This window comes from Pelobates fuscus, chromosome 2, assembly GCF_036172605.1.
Source record: "Pelobates fuscus isolate aPelFus1 chromosome 2, aPelFus1.pri, whole genome shotgun sequence".
NCBI lineage: Eukaryota > Metazoa > Chordata > Amphibia > Anura > Pelobatidae > Pelobates > Pelobates fuscus.
The window spans coordinates 263,071,455-263,090,453 of NC_086318.1; the positions used below are offsets into that span (position 1 = coordinate 263,071,455).

The following is an 18,999-nucleotide window of genomic DNA, read 5'->3' on the forward strand; positions in this document are numbered from 1 at the left end:
TGTAGGTCTACAATCTTGTCCCTGACATCCTTGGACAGCTCTTTGGTCTTGGCCATGATAGAGAGTTTGGAATATGATTGAATGCTTCTGTGGACAGGTGTTTTTTTATATAGGTAATGAGCTGAGATTAGGAGCATTCCCATTAAGAGAGTTCTCCTAATCTCAGCTTGTTGCCTGTATAAAAGACACCTGGGAGCCAGAAACAGTGCTGATTGATAGGGGATCAAATACTTATTTCACTCATTGACATGCAAATCAATTTATAACTTTTGTGACATGCTTTTTTTCCTGGATTTTTTTTTAAAAATTCTGTTACATAGTTACAAAGTGGGCAAACGTTCAAAATCAGCAGGGGATCAAATAAATTTTTCCCTCACTGTATGTGAACAGATTGTCGATCCAAAGAGAAATCTGATTGCCATGATCGAGTCAAGCATTTCACTTTTGTGGCATATGTGACCATCACTTCAAATAGTTTTTTGCCTTCTTTTTTAAGCATACAAAATGTGTTTCAAAGGTTGAACTGGATGGATTTAAGTAATTTTGTTGTCATAGATTGCTGTGTAACAATGTATGTAATAAAAAAAACACAGTGTAAGACACTTGATCACCACGAGTTATAGTGTTTGTTCTTTCTAAACAACCAGGACTTTTCAAATGCAATTATATTACAACAGTCCTGGCATGGCATATCATGTGATTTGCAAAGGCAATTTCTGAAATGAATAGTCAAAGTTTTGCAACTTAATATGGTCTTTTTAAAGTAAGATAGTTATGTCCCTGATTGATATGCAATAACGAGTTCATGTCTTAGCTAATGGAATGTTTATATTAGATCCTTAGGCAAGACGATAGTGAGGTGCACATAGAGGCATGAATCATATGAAGCTAATAGTTCCTCATAACAAGGAAATTATTTACAGCTCTAAATATATATGCAGAGAAAAATACTCTTCAAAATATTTATTTCCATGGAAACAATATGGATTTTGAATGCTTTTGCAGAGTAATTATTTCCAAGAGTTCTGTGTATCGAGAGGACATTCTTTGATGTAAGAAGTCAGAGTCACAACTTTGAATAATTTCAAACATGGTGGTGCATAGAGCTCCCTAAACAAACTCTCCGTGTGATTTGTGTCTGCTGAGATTTGTTGTTTTATAATTCTTCTCTCACCACCAATACTTCCAATTGGTATCCTTTTGAGAAATATCCACTCTGCGTTGTGTATTAATAGTGAATGTAATATCCCTGTGTCACCTCTTCCAATAACTAACATATATCTTTATCCCCTTGTCCAGATAAATATATGACTAGCACTACTAAGGTATTCTACCCGAAATTACAAATAAACAGCCAACACCATAGTTTTTACCAGAGAGAAATCTTTACTTAGAATCTGCCCAATTAAATATTACAGAAGAAGAATGTTACACAGTTATAGTATTACAGAGTTACAATACATTCATAACACTCACACATTCCATCTATATAATAATATCTACTGTATTGTGTATGTGCTGTCAGATGTTATGTGCAGCATGTGTGTCTTACCAACCTAGTCTAATGTGATGTCAGTATCTTCTCTTTTTAAAGGAATTGGTTCCTATTTTGTATTCCTCAGCTCAATTTATATGTAAATGTGATTTACTTTACCAAGGCCCAAAGTGTTGTCTATCCTGTTATTTTATTTAAGTGTGAACTCTCCCAGCCATCCCCTTGCCTCTAACCTAAGGTGTCTTTTCCTAGATGGAGACTCCTTTAAAGACTAGTTGATATGTAAATGTGATCAACTTTCCCAAGGATGTAACTGTGCCTTTCCGGTGCTGTATCTTTCCAACTATCTAAACAGAAACTCCATTTGAAGATAATTCCCGACCTCCCATACACACAGACTTAATCAAGCACATATTAATCAGATATATATATATAATCATAATATTTCCCTCAACATTTGTAATAAATTATTTTGTAAAAATGCTGCAAATCTAGGACTGCCCTCAGACTTGTCAGTCAGGTAGCCCAGGATGATAATTGCTGGGTTGCCTGTGTTAACTTTTTCCAAGAAGACACACACTCAGTTTGGGCTGAACTCTTTCTCGTCTCAGAGGAACTGATAGCAAATGTGGTATGACAGTTTACATATTTCAACTCATACTTAATGATGAGAAGGATTGCTAATGGGCATAACACTGAGCAGTGCAAGAGTCTCTTCCTTATAAGGAATAATGTTATATGTAGATCCACTAAACCCAGGGCCGGTGCTTGGATTTTTAGGTACATAGGCGAAGATGCATTTTTCTGCCCCCCCCCCCCCAAAAAAACATCTTCACCTATGTGCCTCTTAACCAGCCCCTCCCTGGTCCCTTCCCTGTCCCTTAGTGTTCTTCTCCCCTCCCCCCTCTTTTCCCTGTCTCTTGGTGTTTCTCTCCCATTCCCTCCCTGTCCCTTGGTGCACCACACACCCCTTTAGTGGTCACACTCCCCTTCCTGGTGTGTCAATGTGTACAGAGTGTAGCGGAGCGCGGTACAGGAGCTTCAGTTTTCTGTACCCGGCCGAACTGACAGGGAGTGCTCTCTCTGTGAGCACCTCCTGTCAGTCTGGCCAGGTACAGGAAACAGAAGCTCCTGTACCGCGCTCCGCTCTGTACACACTGACAGTCACACACTCAATGACAAACACACAGACGTCACTGACAGACACAGACTCATTGACAGACACACTGATAGTCACACACAGACTCAATGACAAACATACTCTCACTGATTTGACAGACACACACTCATACACTTACAAACACACTCATCATACACTGACAAACACACTCATACACTCACATGCACACACACAGACGCACTCACTCACACACACAAGCTGTCACTCGCAGACGCACACGCTGTCACTCGCAGACGCACACGCCGTCACTCGCAGACGCACATGCCGTCACTCGCAGACGCACACGCCGTCACTCGCAGACGCACACGCCGTCACTCGCAGACGCACACGCCGTCACTCGCAGACGCACACGCCGTCACTCGCAGACGCACACGCCGTCACTCGCAGACGCACACGCCGTCACTCGCAGACGCACACGCCGTCACTCGCAGACGCACACAAGACACATACACTCACACACAGAAACATACACTCACACACAGACACATACACTCACACTCACACACAGACACATACACTCACACACACACACACACACAGACACACACACAGACACATACACTCACACACACACAGACACATACACTCACACACACACAGACACATACACTCACACACATACACTCACTAATTATTTTACAAATAAATATTTTCCACCCAGCCTCCCTACCTGGAGAGCTGGTGTGGATCCTTCCCTGGGGTCCAGTGGGGCTGCTGGGCGGCGTGCGGCTGTGCTGAGATCAGATGCGGCGAGGGAGCTCTAACCTCTCTGCTCTGCTCCCTCGCGCGCTGTCTGCTGATACCGCAGGAGCCGGAATATGACGTCATATTCCGGCTCCCGCGGTATCAGCAGACAGGCAGCGCGCGAGGGAGCAGAGCAGAAAGGTTAGAGCTCCCTCGCCGCGTCTGATTACAGCACAGCCGCACGCCGCACCGGGGGCCGAGATGGTGGCCCGGCAGGAGGGAGAGCTTCCCTCCTGCCGGTCACTGAAATCTTGCGCCCCCAGAGCCCGTGCGCCCTAAGGCCTGTGCCGCCTTATGGACGCGCTGGCCCTGACTAAACCGTGGGTTGAGGGACTTCATTCTCTTTCTCTGTCTCTCTCTCTCTATATATATATTTTATTACTGGCATTTATAAAGTGCCAACATATTCTGCTGCGCTTAAAGGACCACTATAGGCACCCAGACCACTTCCGCTCAAGTGGTCTGGGTGCCAGGTCCCCCAGGTTTTAACCCTACAGCTGTAAACATAGCAGTTTCAGAGAAACTTCTATGTTTACACTGAGGGTTAATCAAGCCTCTAGTGGCTGTCTCACTGACAGCCACTAGAGGCCGCTTCTGCGATTCTCCCTGTGAAAATCACAGTGAGAAGACGCTGGTGTCCATAGGAAAGTATTGAGTAATGCTTTTCTATGGGCGGTTTGAATGCGCGCGCGGCTCTTGCCGCAAATGCGCATTTGGTGCTGACGGCAGCAGGAGAAAGAGAGATCCCCAGCGCCGAGGGAGCCCAGTGCTGGAGAAAGGTAAGTGTTTTAACCCCTTCAGCCCAGCGGGAAGGGGGACCTAAGGACTACATTTGTTTTCCTGGCACTATAGTGGTCCTTTGACCCATTAAGGACAGTGGGCGTTCTATGCTGTCTTTAAGGGGCTGGCTCTAAACGCTGGCGGGCGGCATAGAACGTCAGTGAAAGTGAAGTTTTTTACATTTTTCACACACAAACGGCACTTACACTGACGATATTATTGCTGTCATACTTTTACTGTTTTGAAAACACAAATATTTGTGTTCAGCAAAGTCTCCCAAGTATAACAGTACCCCTCATGCACAGGTTTTATGGTGTTTTCAAACGTTACAGAGTCAAATATAAGGCTTGTGTTTCAGTTTTTTCACATTGAAATTTGCCGTTTGTGATATTTGTGATCAGCGAAGTCTCCCGAGTAAAACAGTACCCCCCATGTACAGGTTTTATGGTGTCTTGGAAAGTTATAGGGTTAAATATAGTGCTAGCAAATTAAATTCCCTATACTTTCGGCCTTGGTTGTCAGGCAGGTCCCGCAAATTGTAATTAATAAAATGACCTAATTATGAAAAATATTACATAAATATATACGTAGAATTATATATATATATATATATATTATTTCGTTCTGTGTATTTTGATATCAATATATATAATAATATCAAAATACAGTTAGAACGAAATTACACACATATCTATTTCATTTTTTTTTTTTTTTTTTTTTTTTACGTAGTTCTCATTCCTGGGCTACCATATGGTCTCAAAGGCAACGTAACCCTGGAACTTCCCAAAACACCATAAAACCTGTACATAGGGGGTACTGTTTTACATGTGAGACATCACTGAATACAAATGTGTTTTTTTATTGCAGTAAAAGCAAACCGTAGTATGACATTCACAGTTAAAATATCATGTAGAACTAAGAAAATAAAATGTCTACATCAATGTCCACCATACAGATTTGTAGTAGAATTAGGATTCAGAGGTTTACAATGTTACAGTCAGTAGATTGTAGAACAGAATACACAGACTGCATTGCCACAAATTGAAGTTTTAGTCGTCACACAAAGTACCATTTAGCAAAGAATAAGAGGTAAAGGAGGAGTCAATTATAGCATTGTCTTGTGGTAATGCATTATGGTTTTGTAACTCCAGGAGGACACTCTGGAGATACCAGAACTTTATGGGTTTCCAAGACAAGAAACAGCATTATGTAATACCCGTAGAATCTTTTTATCCAAGCAAAAGAAAACAAAAGGCAGTATTATGTTGTATGTGGATACCTCATTGGTTTTGTAGTCATTTGCCTGTAAGGCTCCCTTAATATTATTATTACATAAGGCCATGTCCATTATGTTATAATTACATTTTAAATTTACTAAATAAATTCTTATGAAAGGATTAATAGGTTATAGCACCAGGAATTGTGCTCTCCTCTGCCAGCTCTGCAGGACCGGAGGGGAGATCAGAGATCTCCCTCTCCGTTCCGCTAGCACTTTGGTGACAGCCAGCAGGGGAGGGAGAGAGAGAGGACCCGGGGAGCTCTAACCTGCAGCTTCGCCGGGTTCTTCTCTTGCAAGCTCAGAATGTTGCCACGGTTACCACGGCAATGCTCCGAATCTCTTGAGAGTTCACTCTCACCACTGGGACCACCAGGGCTTCCCCACCGGACCACCAGAGATTACAGGAAATGTCCCCACCCAGGCAAAGGTAAGCAGGGGGGAGGGGGATATCATATTTATTTTTAATGTAACAAAATATAAAGTCTATATTTATTAATTTGCCCTCCTATCCCCACACCACACAATAGCTCCCCCACACACACACTATCCCCCAAGCACGCAATCCCCCAAACACAGAACTACCCCATACACACATTGCCCTCCCATTTTTTATTAACACACACTGTACCCCTCACACAACCTGCCGCCCCACACACACACACTGTACTCCTCATGCACAAACTGCCCCACATACACACACACAAACTACATCCTTCACAAACACAATGCACTCCTGTGCACACACACACACACACACACACACTGCAGCCCCTATCCTGGCAGACCCCAGGTAAGTTGTCAAACTGTTCTTAAACAGTTTGACTACTTACCCTGGGAGGGCACTACTGGCACCATAACCACTACAACGTAATGTAGTGGTTATTGTGCCTGGATTGTTTCTTTAAATAATATACCAGTGCCACTCCTAAGTTTAGGGGCCCAGTATATGCCGCAGCGCTGTATATATATATACAACCTAGTCAACCTTTTGACTTGGGGTGCCTTGGAAAAATATTGAAATATTAAAGGCGCCTTGAACCTAAAAAGTTTGGGAACCACTGGGTTATTGTGTATTGCCTTATCCATATAGTAAGCTTACACATTTAGTAAGTTGTTATTCTTTCATTAAGTTTTGCCGTTTACATATATTGCTTATTACCTGTAGGTGGCACTATAAAATCATTCAAAATCTATATGAGGTTTCAGAATGTTTGTAAATATTTCTGCCAAGATACTTCCGGATGGCAGAATGTGCGCGGCTTCCACTGACCTGAAGAGCCTCCTGCAATGGGGGACTGAGGATATGCTGAACATTTCTACTTGCAGAGCTTTTTTCCCCTGGTGGGATTGAACTATGTGCAGATCACTGCACATATGTAGAGCAGTTTGGAGAGCAGTGATACATTAAATAACAGAATGCAGGTAACTGCAGAACTGTGCAATTTACCATGGCTGTTTGCTGTGTGCACAGCTAATTCTCGATTAATCACTGTGCGATTTGGGGGGCTAAATACGTTTTACAGCTACATATAAACAGCACGCTTTAGCACTTTATTACTCCTTACAGCACCATTGACGTGTCTTTTTCAGATAAATATACCCAGGGTTTAACCCCTAACCAAGCCATCTATTTTAGATCTCTGTAATAAATGTATGTATTATTTTGGTGTAAAGGTTCCATGTAATTAGAACATGGATGTACAACTCAGATTTTCAACTCCTTGCATTCGAATTACTTGTAATATACTAATAAGCCATCCTTATGCACCATGAGAGCCAAAATCCAGAACAGTATTCAGGCTGCCTGAGCATGACGAGGACAGCCTAAAGTTCTCTGGGTGTGATGGGCACAGTCCACAACAGCTGGATTGTTAAAGGATACCCACCACTGTTTTAGTAACACTATTAACTTCTAGCATTCCATGAACAACAGCACAATTCCATTAGACGCCAGTAAAATGCAGGTCCTGTACACTTCTGTTATTAAAAACAAAACTCCAGCCATGCAAACCAATACTAGCCCCAGCCTGCATGCATAATGCAAAATGATATATAGTTTATTTGCATGGTGTAGGGAGCAAGCTGCGGTACATTCCATCGAAGAACGCTTCTGCTTTTGCCACCCGGAAGAACTTATATTATTGTTGTGAAGTCATGGTGAAAGCTTGTATAGGATATGTGGAAAATATAGAGCCTTTAAATAAAAATGTATCTAAGAGAGGTATTCAGGGTTTGTATTCTTACATATACAAGTTAAAATATCTAGATAAATAAAAAGTCAAAACCCAGGCAGATAAGGTTGTGCCTAACTAGCACTAGTAAAACTGAAGAGAATGAACTGCCAAAAAAAATGTATACACTACATATACAAATACATGATACACTGAAGACACCCTTGAGTAATGATACTGTACAAAAGGTGCATATGGTTTTGTCTAGCTGATGCTAAAATTAGACATGGTGATTAGCTCTCTGATCAATAATAATGTTAAAAAAAATTGACACCTCAGACCTTTATTTATCACATTACTCTTTTCCCATGAATTTTGGCACATGTAGTTTAAAAAAAAGAACAGTAATGTAAAGCATTGTTAATTCAATGTATCTGTGAATTAAAAGGTTTCTATTACATTTATAGTTTAGATTGTACTGCCTATTGTAATTTGCATTTATCTTTTACTAGGGATCATCTGTGTGTCAGGTTACCTGTATTGGTGTGACAGTAATACTGTTGTATACATCCAGAGCCTGCTACAACTTTGTCGTCTTGTCATTGTCAGAAGACTCTCGGTACAGTTCATTTGATTATGACTGGTATAATGTATCTGACCAGGCAAGTAAAATTATCCTATACCTATTATACTTCCTAGAGGAGTGTGTATATATCGAATAATTGTGTTTTAAACTGGGTGGGAGTGCCATTGATATGAATTTTGTGTATTAATAATTAAAGGCACACACCATTGCCCAAATACAAAATACATTTTAAAAACAACTGTACAATAGATATACCCCAAATAAAAACTTGCATGCATATAATTATGATTTTTTTTCATTTGGGGTAAATCTAAAAACAGCTTGCAAAACATGCAGTTTTCTTGTTTGCTGCCTTTGCAATCCATCCCCTACTAGCCCAACCCAGACTTTCTGTAGCTGTCCAATCATACACTTCTCAATGCAACTCAATGAGAAGTCTTTGCAAGGCCGGTGCTCTGAGTAATTGTTGCCTCTTGAGTTTAGCTCCACTGAGCCAACTAAACCAGGAAGTGACATGACCTGTTGTCTGATTGAAAGCCAAGGAGTTGTAACCAGTAAAATTTGTAAAAGTGTCACTCTATTGAAATATGCACTTTTTGCAAAATGAAAAAAAGAGGACACACTCTTCACACATGAAGCTTTCCTGCAAGCTAAAGTGCCACATAGGGTCTGGAGTGGCCTTTTCACAACAGCAGACTGATAACCTCTCTTTTAAATACTAGACATTGGGATGTCTATTGACTGAAGCAAGCATTTAATTGATGATTTCTATCACACACAAAAAACACTTACCTTAAGGGTTTAAAGTACCTTTCCAGAAATGAAAAATTAATGCAGATTTTTTGAGTAAAACTTGATCATATTTTTTTAATATGGGATGACATTCTCTCATTTATAGACATGAGAATGTTCTCAAATCTTAAAACTTGGTGGCAAACTAATAGTAACAAAAAGTGCAAATCAAAGTAATCTCATCTTTCTTCAGTAGAATTATTATTATGATTATTATGATTAAAAAATGTAAATTGTGAAAGGTGAAATAATACAAAAATAAGATGTAAAAGTAGCTGAACTGGGGTATTTTTGCCATTTCTGTTATTTGGGCCTAAATTGTCAATTCTCTTTCAGTTTGCTATACCTATGTTTTTATATTCAACTATGTTTAATTAATGATGTGCAAATAAGATTGTTCTGTATATATTCCCCTATTGTGCAGTAAGTGAATATCACTTGAGTATAATTTTGTGGGGTTTTTTAATAGTAATATCCACAGTTTTCATTGTAAATGACTACATCTTAAAGGGGACCTGTTATCTGTTCCTTTTAAATGATGTAGAAAGGCACAGAGAGAACTTCCTTAGGAATAATGTAAATGAGCGAATAACCTGAAGATGCTGAAGTGTTGTGATCAGCAACATCTTCTATCTACGGCTTCTGGCAGCTTCTTTGTCAGAACATGTATTGTTAAACATGTGCTAATAAAAGAAAAAAAAAGCCCTTTATGGTAAATTGCAAAAGATAGCAGACACAATTGAAATCCAATTATTATTATTTTTTTAATGAAAGCAGCACAAGAAAACAGACGTTCATCCAGGTTATGAAAGATTTATGTGCCAATATTTGTATTATTATAATTCCTCAGCGCTGTACAATGGGTGGACTAACAGAATTTCCCTTTTTTTATTCCAATGGAAAATACTGACACAAATTGGACTGGTTTTGGAACCACTGTGCTAGCACGTTCAGAAATAATGGTACACAGACATATATTGAAAGGTTATGGCTATATAGTCTTCTAATGACCACTCTCATTTAGTGTTTACTTACTAATTACATTTCTAATTAAACAGGCAGATTTGAAATGCAAGCTTGGAGATACTGGCTATATTGTCTTTGGCATAATTCTCTTTGTGTGGGAGCTTTTCCCAACAAGTTTGGTGGTATATTACTTTCGGGTTCGCAAGTCTGCACAGGACATGGTGAGTAAATTGCTAAAATATTGCAAACATGTAAGGTTTTACTTTGAAAGAAACACTCCATGCACTATAACCACCCCAGACCACTGTAGTAGTTATTAGTAGGAGTTACCTGGTGCTCCTTATTTGCCAATGTTTTGACTTCCTACTTGATGTCCACTGGGCGCCAGTCACCTCCTCCATAAAAGTGAGTAGCTCTTTACATTGAGCTAAGCCCAGCAGTGCAAAGCTAATACAGACAAGGTTTAGCTCAAGTTAGCTAACAAAAACTAGATTCCAGCTCTCAATGAAGGAAGTGATCAGTGCCCGGTGCACACCAATTAAGTGGTCCAACAGTTATAAAAAATAAAAAAAAGGTTGATTAAACAGGGGGGGTACAAGGACTTTCCTTGCACTGTTTAGTGATTACGGGGCTAGGAGTGTTTTTTTAATAAAAAGCATATACCGGTACTTCCACGCTGCCATTTTCATTACTTGTCCATTGTATAATGAATTTGCATTTAAGGGAAACAGTCATTTCTCTTTAAATACACCTCTGAATAAAACTTTTTTTCATAAGATGCTCAAATTTATATTAAAGATTTAGCACAACAACTCAGTTCAGTCCATGCTTTTTTTGCTCACTGCCAGGTGTAAATGATAGAGCTTATAACAGTAATTGACAGTTTTCTACAATGTAGGGGCCCAGCTGCTGAATAAAGAGGTGTGGATTTTTACATTTAATTTTATTTTACACACCTCACAAATACATACTTGCTAAATATGTGATAAAGTAATTTAGTGGGGAAGCAAGTCCTTTAGTTAAAAACATTTTCCTAAAAATATAATACTTTTTTGCACAATTGCCACACTTTGTACAAAATCTGCATTGATCTCTCTATAAAGTCCTCTATGTCAGTGGCGTGTGTACAGCGGTCGCAGGGGTTGCAGCTGCGACCGGGCCCAGCACTCCAGGGGGCCCGGCCGCACTGCAGCCCCCCGCGACCGGGTAGCAGCTGCCACGCTTTGCGGCCCCGGCCCGTGCGGCAAACCGCCGGGGCCGCATGTCAAGGGGTCCATCGGGTGGTCCATGCGGTCAGGGCCACCCGATGGACATGGATTTTAAGGGGGCCCGGTCTGCGCTGAGCGCTTTAAGTGCTCAACCGGGCCCCCTGTGATGAGATCATCACACGCTGGGAGGAAGTGACCGCACGTCACTCCTCCCAGCATACTGAGAGCCCGCGCGGGAGGAAACAGAAAGGAGGAGTCAGAGTGGGAACTCTGACTCCCATCAGGCTGAGCCACCACTGGACCCACACATGGTAGGAAACATTTTGTGTATTTGTGTCTCTGTATGTATGTATGTATGTATGTGTGTATGTATGTCTGTGTCTCTGTATGTGTGTATGTATGTCTGTGTTTGTGTCTATGTATGTCTGTGTCTCTGTATGTGTGTCTGTGTCTGTGTGTATCTGTATGTATGTCTGTGTCTCTGTGTGTGTATCCATATGTATGTCCGTGTCTGTGTGTGTGTGTGTGTGTGTATGTGTCTCTGTGTGTATGTATGTCTGTGTCTTTGTCTCTGTATGTGTGTGTGTATCTGTATGTATGTCTGTGTCTGTGTCTCTGTATGTGTGTATGATTGTGTGTCTGTGTGTATCTGTATGTCTGTGTATGTATGTGTCTCTGTATGTATGTGTCTGCGTGTGTGTCTCTGTATGTATGTGTCTGTATGTGTGTATGTGTCTGTGTGTGTCTGTCGGGGTGTGTGTGTGTGTGTATGTGTCGGGGGGAGGGGCCCACAGTCAGGGGGGAGAGGTTCACGGTAGGGGGGGCCCACGGATCAGTTTCGCACCGGGGCCCCATGGAGTGTGTGTACGCCACTGCTCTATGTCAATGCGATGTTGCAGAACTTCTCTTTATTACGAATATGTGAATTGGAACATTTAGTAGATTTGAAGACCAATGAACCTCAAATAAATAATAACGTTTAAACAAAGGAAAGCAAAGGGCTTTGCCTTGTAGACTTGGGGATTTTATGAGTTCATGCTGTGGACATTAAAGGGAAACTACAGGCACCCAGACCACTTCATCTCATTGAAGTGTTCTGGGTGTAGCATACCTGTCCCTTCGACAATACAATGTTAAAGGAACAATATAGGGGCAGGAACATAAGCGTGTAGGGTCCCTAGCCCTCCCTTAAATCATTAGACACTTATTACATTACTTTCAGTGCCGCACGGGTCTGCTGTTGTTGCTCTGCCCCGATCCACCTCCTTGGCTCACATAATCAGAAATGATGATCTCAGCCAATCACAATGCTTTCCCATAGAAAAGTATTGGATTGGCGGAGATCGTCCATTTTGATGATCTCATCCAAGGAGGCAGGGGTAGAGCCAAACGCAACCATTTCAATCAGCATCTCCTCATAAAGATGCATTGAATCAATGTCTCTCTATGGGGAAAGTTCAGAGTCTGCATGCAGAGCGTGGAGCACTCACCTAGAAAGCAACTCTAGTGGCCACTAGGCATTCCTAGGCTGTAAAGTAAACACTGCCTTTTCAAAGAACCTCACCGTTGGAATCAGGTAAGTGAATGAAAGGGATTTCAACCCTATCGTGGTGGGTTGTACACCGGAGGCAGATGAAAACTATAGTATTAGGAATACAGTTTTGTGTTCCTTTGACTCCTATAATCTGGCAACCCAAAACCCTTAGACACTTAAGTATCCCCTAATCTTAATGACTCAAGACAGTGGTTACCTGGCTGCTGGAATAATAAACAGTACACAGAGCTCACTGATAGGTAGTCACATTGTAAAGTATTAGCAACATTTTGGATTGGCCACTTTCATAACTGCCACGTTTTATATACCACAGTTACAGACAGGGCCAGACTGGAGATACAAAGCAGCCCTGGAAAAAAAAATATATGCCAGCCCCATAAGTCATTGAGCCATATATTGTTGCATGTAATATGTAAGGCTATGTCTTGCCACCCCGATGATTGAGTATATATATATATATATATATATATATATATTACATATCTTATATATTGCTTTTTCTAATATAAACTATTGGTCCTTTCAGAGTAAAACATTTAATTATACAGTAAGGATACTTGCATGCAGACACAGACAATCTCACTGACACACACAAGCTCATTGATATGCAGCCTCATAGACAAACAATCTGACTGATATACATAAGCTCATTGACATAAAAACACAAGCTCATTCACTAACAGGCACACACACACAGCTTAATGTAGTTGTTCTGGTGTCTGTAGCCTGTCCGTGCAGACGTTTCAAGATAAACACTGACTTTAAAAAAAAAAAAAAAAAAAAAAAAGGCAGTATTTACATTGCTTCCTAGTTACACCTCTAGTGACAGTCACTCAGATGGTCACTAGAGGTGCTTCCTGTGTCAGTGCTGCACAGTGTGCAGCACCTACATTCAGGGCCTCCACGCTCCCCATAGAGATTCATTGATTCAGTGTATCTCGATGAGGAGATGCGGATTGGTGTAGTGTTTTGCAGCCAATCCTATGGCAAAGCATTGGATTGGCTGAGATCATCAAGCTTGATGATCTCCTCATAGAGGCAGGGACAGTCGAGGGGAGACCAGCACGGCAGAGAGGGTGGGGCACTTTTTAAACACACACACACACCATGACAGACAGAGACACCCACACTGACAGACTGACACACATTATTGCTACCATTGTCGACCGGCCACGAGGTCGTGCAAGGTAGACAGATGTCTGTGCTGGTGGCTGCAGTGGGAGCTGTGCTGTCTCTGCTCCCCAGCGTGCAGCTTAATGAGACCGGGGCTGGAATATGACATCATATTCCAGCTCCGGTCTCATTAAGTAGCACGCGGGGGAGCAGAGCAGAGACAGCACAGCTCCCCTGCGGTTGCCAGCACAGACAGCTGTCTGCCCAGCCCCAGGTGCTGACGGCTCACCAGGAATTTCCCGGTGGGACAGTCCGGCCCTGGTTATAGAGCTCAATCTCTAGTTGGTTGTTATGGATGTGTAGTATGTGTTGTAATGGATGTGTAGAATCGGTCCAATACACAAACCCTGCCTGTTTTATGTGAGTGTAATAGGCTTATTGAAGGTGGGACGTCTGTATGATGAGAAGGCACATCCTGTTCAGGGTGTTTCACCATCACGAAAGCAATTCACACTGTTAAAATACAATGTATAAAGAGCTGCGTAAATGTTAAACTTAAGGTTTTACACCTCAAATAAAACACAGGCTTTCATCCAGTGGCATTATTTGGAAAACAGAAATTTAAATTAAAAAAAATAAAAAGTAAAACACTGCAACAACAATGCACACAGTTTTCAATCTAAGTACAGTCACTTACCAGTTTCATATGCTGTATGTTCTGCTTGTTAAGAGGTTATGGTGCTCGGAGTCACCCCTTGAGTGATTTGAAGTGGTCATACTGCTTTGAATAACCCTTAAATGGTTTTCATAGTGCCTGGAGTCTATGTGCAGGATTTCACTATGAAATGCAGTACAAGTAGAGATTAACCCTTCTGTTGCTGGAGATGTAACCTTACCTCCAGCAGCATCATTGGAGTGTCATTAGCCAGACCAGAACTAGGTTTGTAGGTGGCTAATTTCAATACCGTGCGCATTCCTATATACAGAACAGTATTCATTGGCAGAATGACCAATCAATAGCTAGCATAATCGACATCCAACTCTGCAGAGAAGCTGAATGAGCAGCACAGCCAGACTTAAAGGAGACCAGGCTATTTGCATGACCCAGTAAGAGTGTGCACCTTTGCAAAACAGTTTTTTCCATTGCACATCTGGCATCATAACCACTAGAGTAACCCTTTGAGGGAAAGACAGTTGCGTTTCAGTAAAAAAGGTAATGGCCATCCCAGCCTATAAGCCGTAGTTTCATGCTTCCTGATTGATTTATCAGACCTCTAAAGGAAGTAGTTGGGCAGAGTGAACTGGCCGAATGATAAAAAGGTAGCCCTGATTGTAAATCTTGATTGCTTCAAAATTTAAGTTTGGTTTTTCATGTGGTCTAGGAATACAAAATAGATTGTCATGTTGTCTCTCTCATGTATTTGCAGACTAATGCAGGACTGCTCTCGAGCCACAGTTTTAGTCACAGATCCTATTTTTTTGACAACCCTCGACGCTATGATAGTGATGATGACCTGGCCTGGAACATTGCACCTCAAACTGTTCAAGCCAAGTAAGTACTTATTTAAGTTTGTTAAAGATCTTTGACATACCTATTTGTTTTTCAGAATAGCAATGATAAATATTCTCATTTTTATTTCAGCTTTGGACCAGATTATTTTGACTGGGGAAATCGTGGCAGTTTTGGTTCAAACTCTGGTTCATTTCAAAGAGAATCTAACGTGGTTACAGATAATTTAAACCAATCCTAGATTTACATTTTTTTTGAAGATGACAACTGCAGTAAGTTTGGAAGTAAATTACTTATTTGGCTAACCCAAATAAGTTGGATAACACATCCTCTAACAAAAGGGGAATACTATTTTTATAGCGTTGGGACCATCCAACTTGCATATATACAAGCATTAGTTCTCTTCAATATTTCTGCATGGACTTTGGAAATTCCTATTTAGGTCAGTGGAACAATGAAAGACAATGATTCGAGTTATCAATGGAATGAAAACCCACAGAAGTGTTACTAATGTATTGATTTACAAGAACTATTGGTGTAAATAGTTAAAGAAGACTTTGTACAACTGTTTTTCTAAATGGGTTGAACTGGGTGGTGTATACCAAACTTTATTCACAAGTAAGAATGCATTGGGATTTTTACAAATGTTTGTAATTTAATAGATTATGAACATGCACTGCTGTATTTGATTTTAGTTAAAATATCTAGGGTAGGCTCTAATGCTAATGTAACAATAAACCAGAGCGTTTTTTTTTTTTTTTTTAAACATTATTTCCTTTCTTTCCCAGTTTTAAAGATGAATTTATTTATTTTTTTTGCTTAAGATGTTGTAAATTTGTTTAAGAGAACACTCCCACCCTCATAACAACAAAAGCTCATTTACAGGTGATACTCGAAAAATGTGAATATCGTGCAAAAGTTCATTTATTTCAGTAAAGCAACGTATAAGGGGAAACTAATATATGAGATAGACGCATTACATGCAAAGCAAGATAGTTCAAGCTGTGATTGTCAAGTGCGATGATTATGGCTTACAGCTCATGAAAACCCCAAATCCACAATCTCAGTAAATTAGAATATTACATGCGATCAATAAAACAAGGAGTGTACATAGAACAATATCGGACCTCTGAAAAGTATAAGCATGCATATGGACTCTATACTTGGTTTTGGCCCCTTTTGCAGCAATTACTGCCTCAATGCGGCGTGGCATAGAAGCTATCAGCATGTGGCACTGCTGAGGTGTTATGGAAGACCAGGATGCTTCAATAGCGGCCTTCAGCTCTTCTGCATTGTTCGGTCTCATGTCTCATTTTTCTCTTGGCAATGCCCCATAGATTCTCTATGGGGTTCAGGTCAGGTGAGTTTGCTGGCCAATCAAGCACGGTAATCCCACGGTCATTGAACCAGGCTTTGGTGCTTTTGGCAGTGTGGGCAGGTGCCAAGTCCTGCTAGAAAATGAAGTCAGCATCCCCATAAAGCGCTCCAAAATCTCCTGGTAGACGGCTGCGTTGACCCTGGACTTAATGAAGCACAGTGGACCAACACCAACAGATGACATGGCTCCCCAAATTAGCACAGACTGTGGAAACTTCACACAGGACTTCATGCATATTGCAGTGTGTGCCTCTCAATTCTTCCTCCAGACTCTGGGTCCTTGGTTTCCAAATTAGATGCAAAAGTTGCTCTCATCAGCAAAGAGGACTATGGACCACTGAGCAACATACCAGGTCCGTTTTTCTTTAGCCCAGGTAAGACGCTTCTGACGTTGTTTGTTGTTCAGGAGTGACTTGACAAGAGGAATACGACATCTGGAACCCATGTCCAGGATCCGTCTGTGTGTGGTGACTCTTGATACACTGACTCCAGCCTCAGTCCACTCCTTGTGAAAGTCCCCAACACTTTTGAATGGCCTTTTCCTGACAATCCTCTCCAGGCTGCGGTCATCCCTGCTGCTTGTGCACCTTTTTCTTCCACACTTTTCCCTTCCACATAACTTTCTATTAATGTGCTTTGATACAGCACTTTGGGAACATCCAACTTCCTTAGCAATTACCTTTTGAGGCTTTCCCTCCTTATGGAGGGTGTCAATTATTGCAAAGATGCTCCCGTTGTGCTGAACGCTCCTGGAGGAAGTCTCGTACACAATCAGACTTTCTCCATTATAGATTCATATTGTGTTCATACAGTGCAGCCCTTGCCCTTGCCAAACAGTCCTATTTTTCCACTCTCATTAGTTCATGTTCCCGCAACCCCAGGCGTCTCTTTCACACCTTTAATTCTCTTCTTCGCCCTGCTGTGGCCACCCCCAAAACTAACCTTACTGCTGATAACTTCGCATGTTACTTCACTGACAAGATTGAACAGCTAAGGAAAGAATTCTCCCCTCCTTGCCTTTCTGTTTCTCAATCACACATAGATCATGCCTTTCCTACCCTTCAGACATTCTCCCCAGCTACTGACCAAGAGGTGGCTGCTCTTCTTTGCTCCTCTCGCCCCACCACTTGCCCGCTCGATCCTGTCCCATCTCACCTTATTAGATCTCTCTCCACTTGTCTCGTGCCTTCTCTAACACACATCTTCAACTGCTCGCTCTCCTCTGGCATCGTCCCTGCTGACCTTAAACATGCCACTGTAGTACCTATACTAAAAAAACCATCCCTCGACCCATCCACCCCCTCTAACTACCGTCCCATATCCCTGCTCCCTTTTTCCTCAAAGCTTCTGGAAAGACTTGTCTTCACCCGTGTGTCTCATTTCCTCAATTCCAACTCTCTCCTTGACCCTCTTCAATCTGGCTTCCGCCCTCTCCACTCTACAGAGACTGCCCTTATCAAAGTTACTAACGACCTAATCGCAGCTAAATCCAAAGGCCACTACTCCATACTAATTCTTCTTGACCTCTCAGCGGCCTTTGACACCGTTGATCATGCTCTCCTTCTTCAAACTCTTCAATCGCTTGGTCTCTGTGACTCTGTCCTCTCATGGTTTTCCTCTTATCTCTCCCAACGCTCATTCAGTGTCTCCTTTTCTAATGATACCTCCTCCCCTTGCCCTGTCTCAGTTGGAGTTCCCCAAGGCTCCGTCCTTGGTCCCCTTCTATTTTCTCTTTATACTGCCTCTCTTGGCAAACTTATTACCTCTTTTGGATTTCACTACCACCTGTACGCTGATGACACCCAGCTATATCTCTCCTCCCCGGACCTCTCCCCTGCCGTCCTGCAACGTGTCACTGCTTGCCTTTCTTCCATCTCTGACTGGATGTCCTCCCGCTTTCTGAAACTCAATCTCTCAAAAACTGAGCTCCTTGTCTTTCCTCCTCCTAATACTGATCCTCCTCTTTCGCTCTCCCTCCAAGTTTGTGGTACCAACATCAGTCCATCCTTGCAAGCGCGCTGTCTTGGCGTCATACTTGACTCTGGTCTCACCTTTGAGCCTCACATCCAGCATGTTGCCAAATCCTGTAGATTCCATCTTAAAAACATAGCCCGCATCCGCCCCTTTCTTGCACCAGATACTACCAAGGAGCTTGTCCATGCTCTAGTAATTTCCCGCATGGATTATTGTAACCCTCTCCTGATTGGTCTCCCCAATAGCCGTACTGCACCCTTACAGTCCGT

At 41.7% G+C, this 18,999-nt stretch overlaps 1 protein-coding gene across 1 annotated transcript in view; it reads left to right on the top strand.

Moving 5' to 3' along the window:
* The window catches only part of GPR137B (G protein-coupled receptor 137B), a 100,266-nt gene extending 84,132 nt beyond the window's left edge, over positions 1–16,134 (top strand). Inside the window, exons 4-7 of the mRNA XM_063443368.1 lie at positions 8,162–8,315; positions 10,090–10,214; positions 15,297–15,421; positions 15,512–16,134. Of these exons, the coding sequence (XP_063299438.1) occupies positions 8,162–8,315; positions 10,090–10,214; positions 15,297–15,421; positions 15,512–15,620 (513 nt within the window). The 3' untranslated portion in view covers positions 15,621–16,134. The remainder of the gene's footprint in view (positions 1–8,161; positions 8,316–10,089; positions 10,215–15,296; positions 15,422–15,511) is intronic.
* The last annotated feature ends 2,865 nt before the right edge of the window (positions 16,135–18,999 follow it).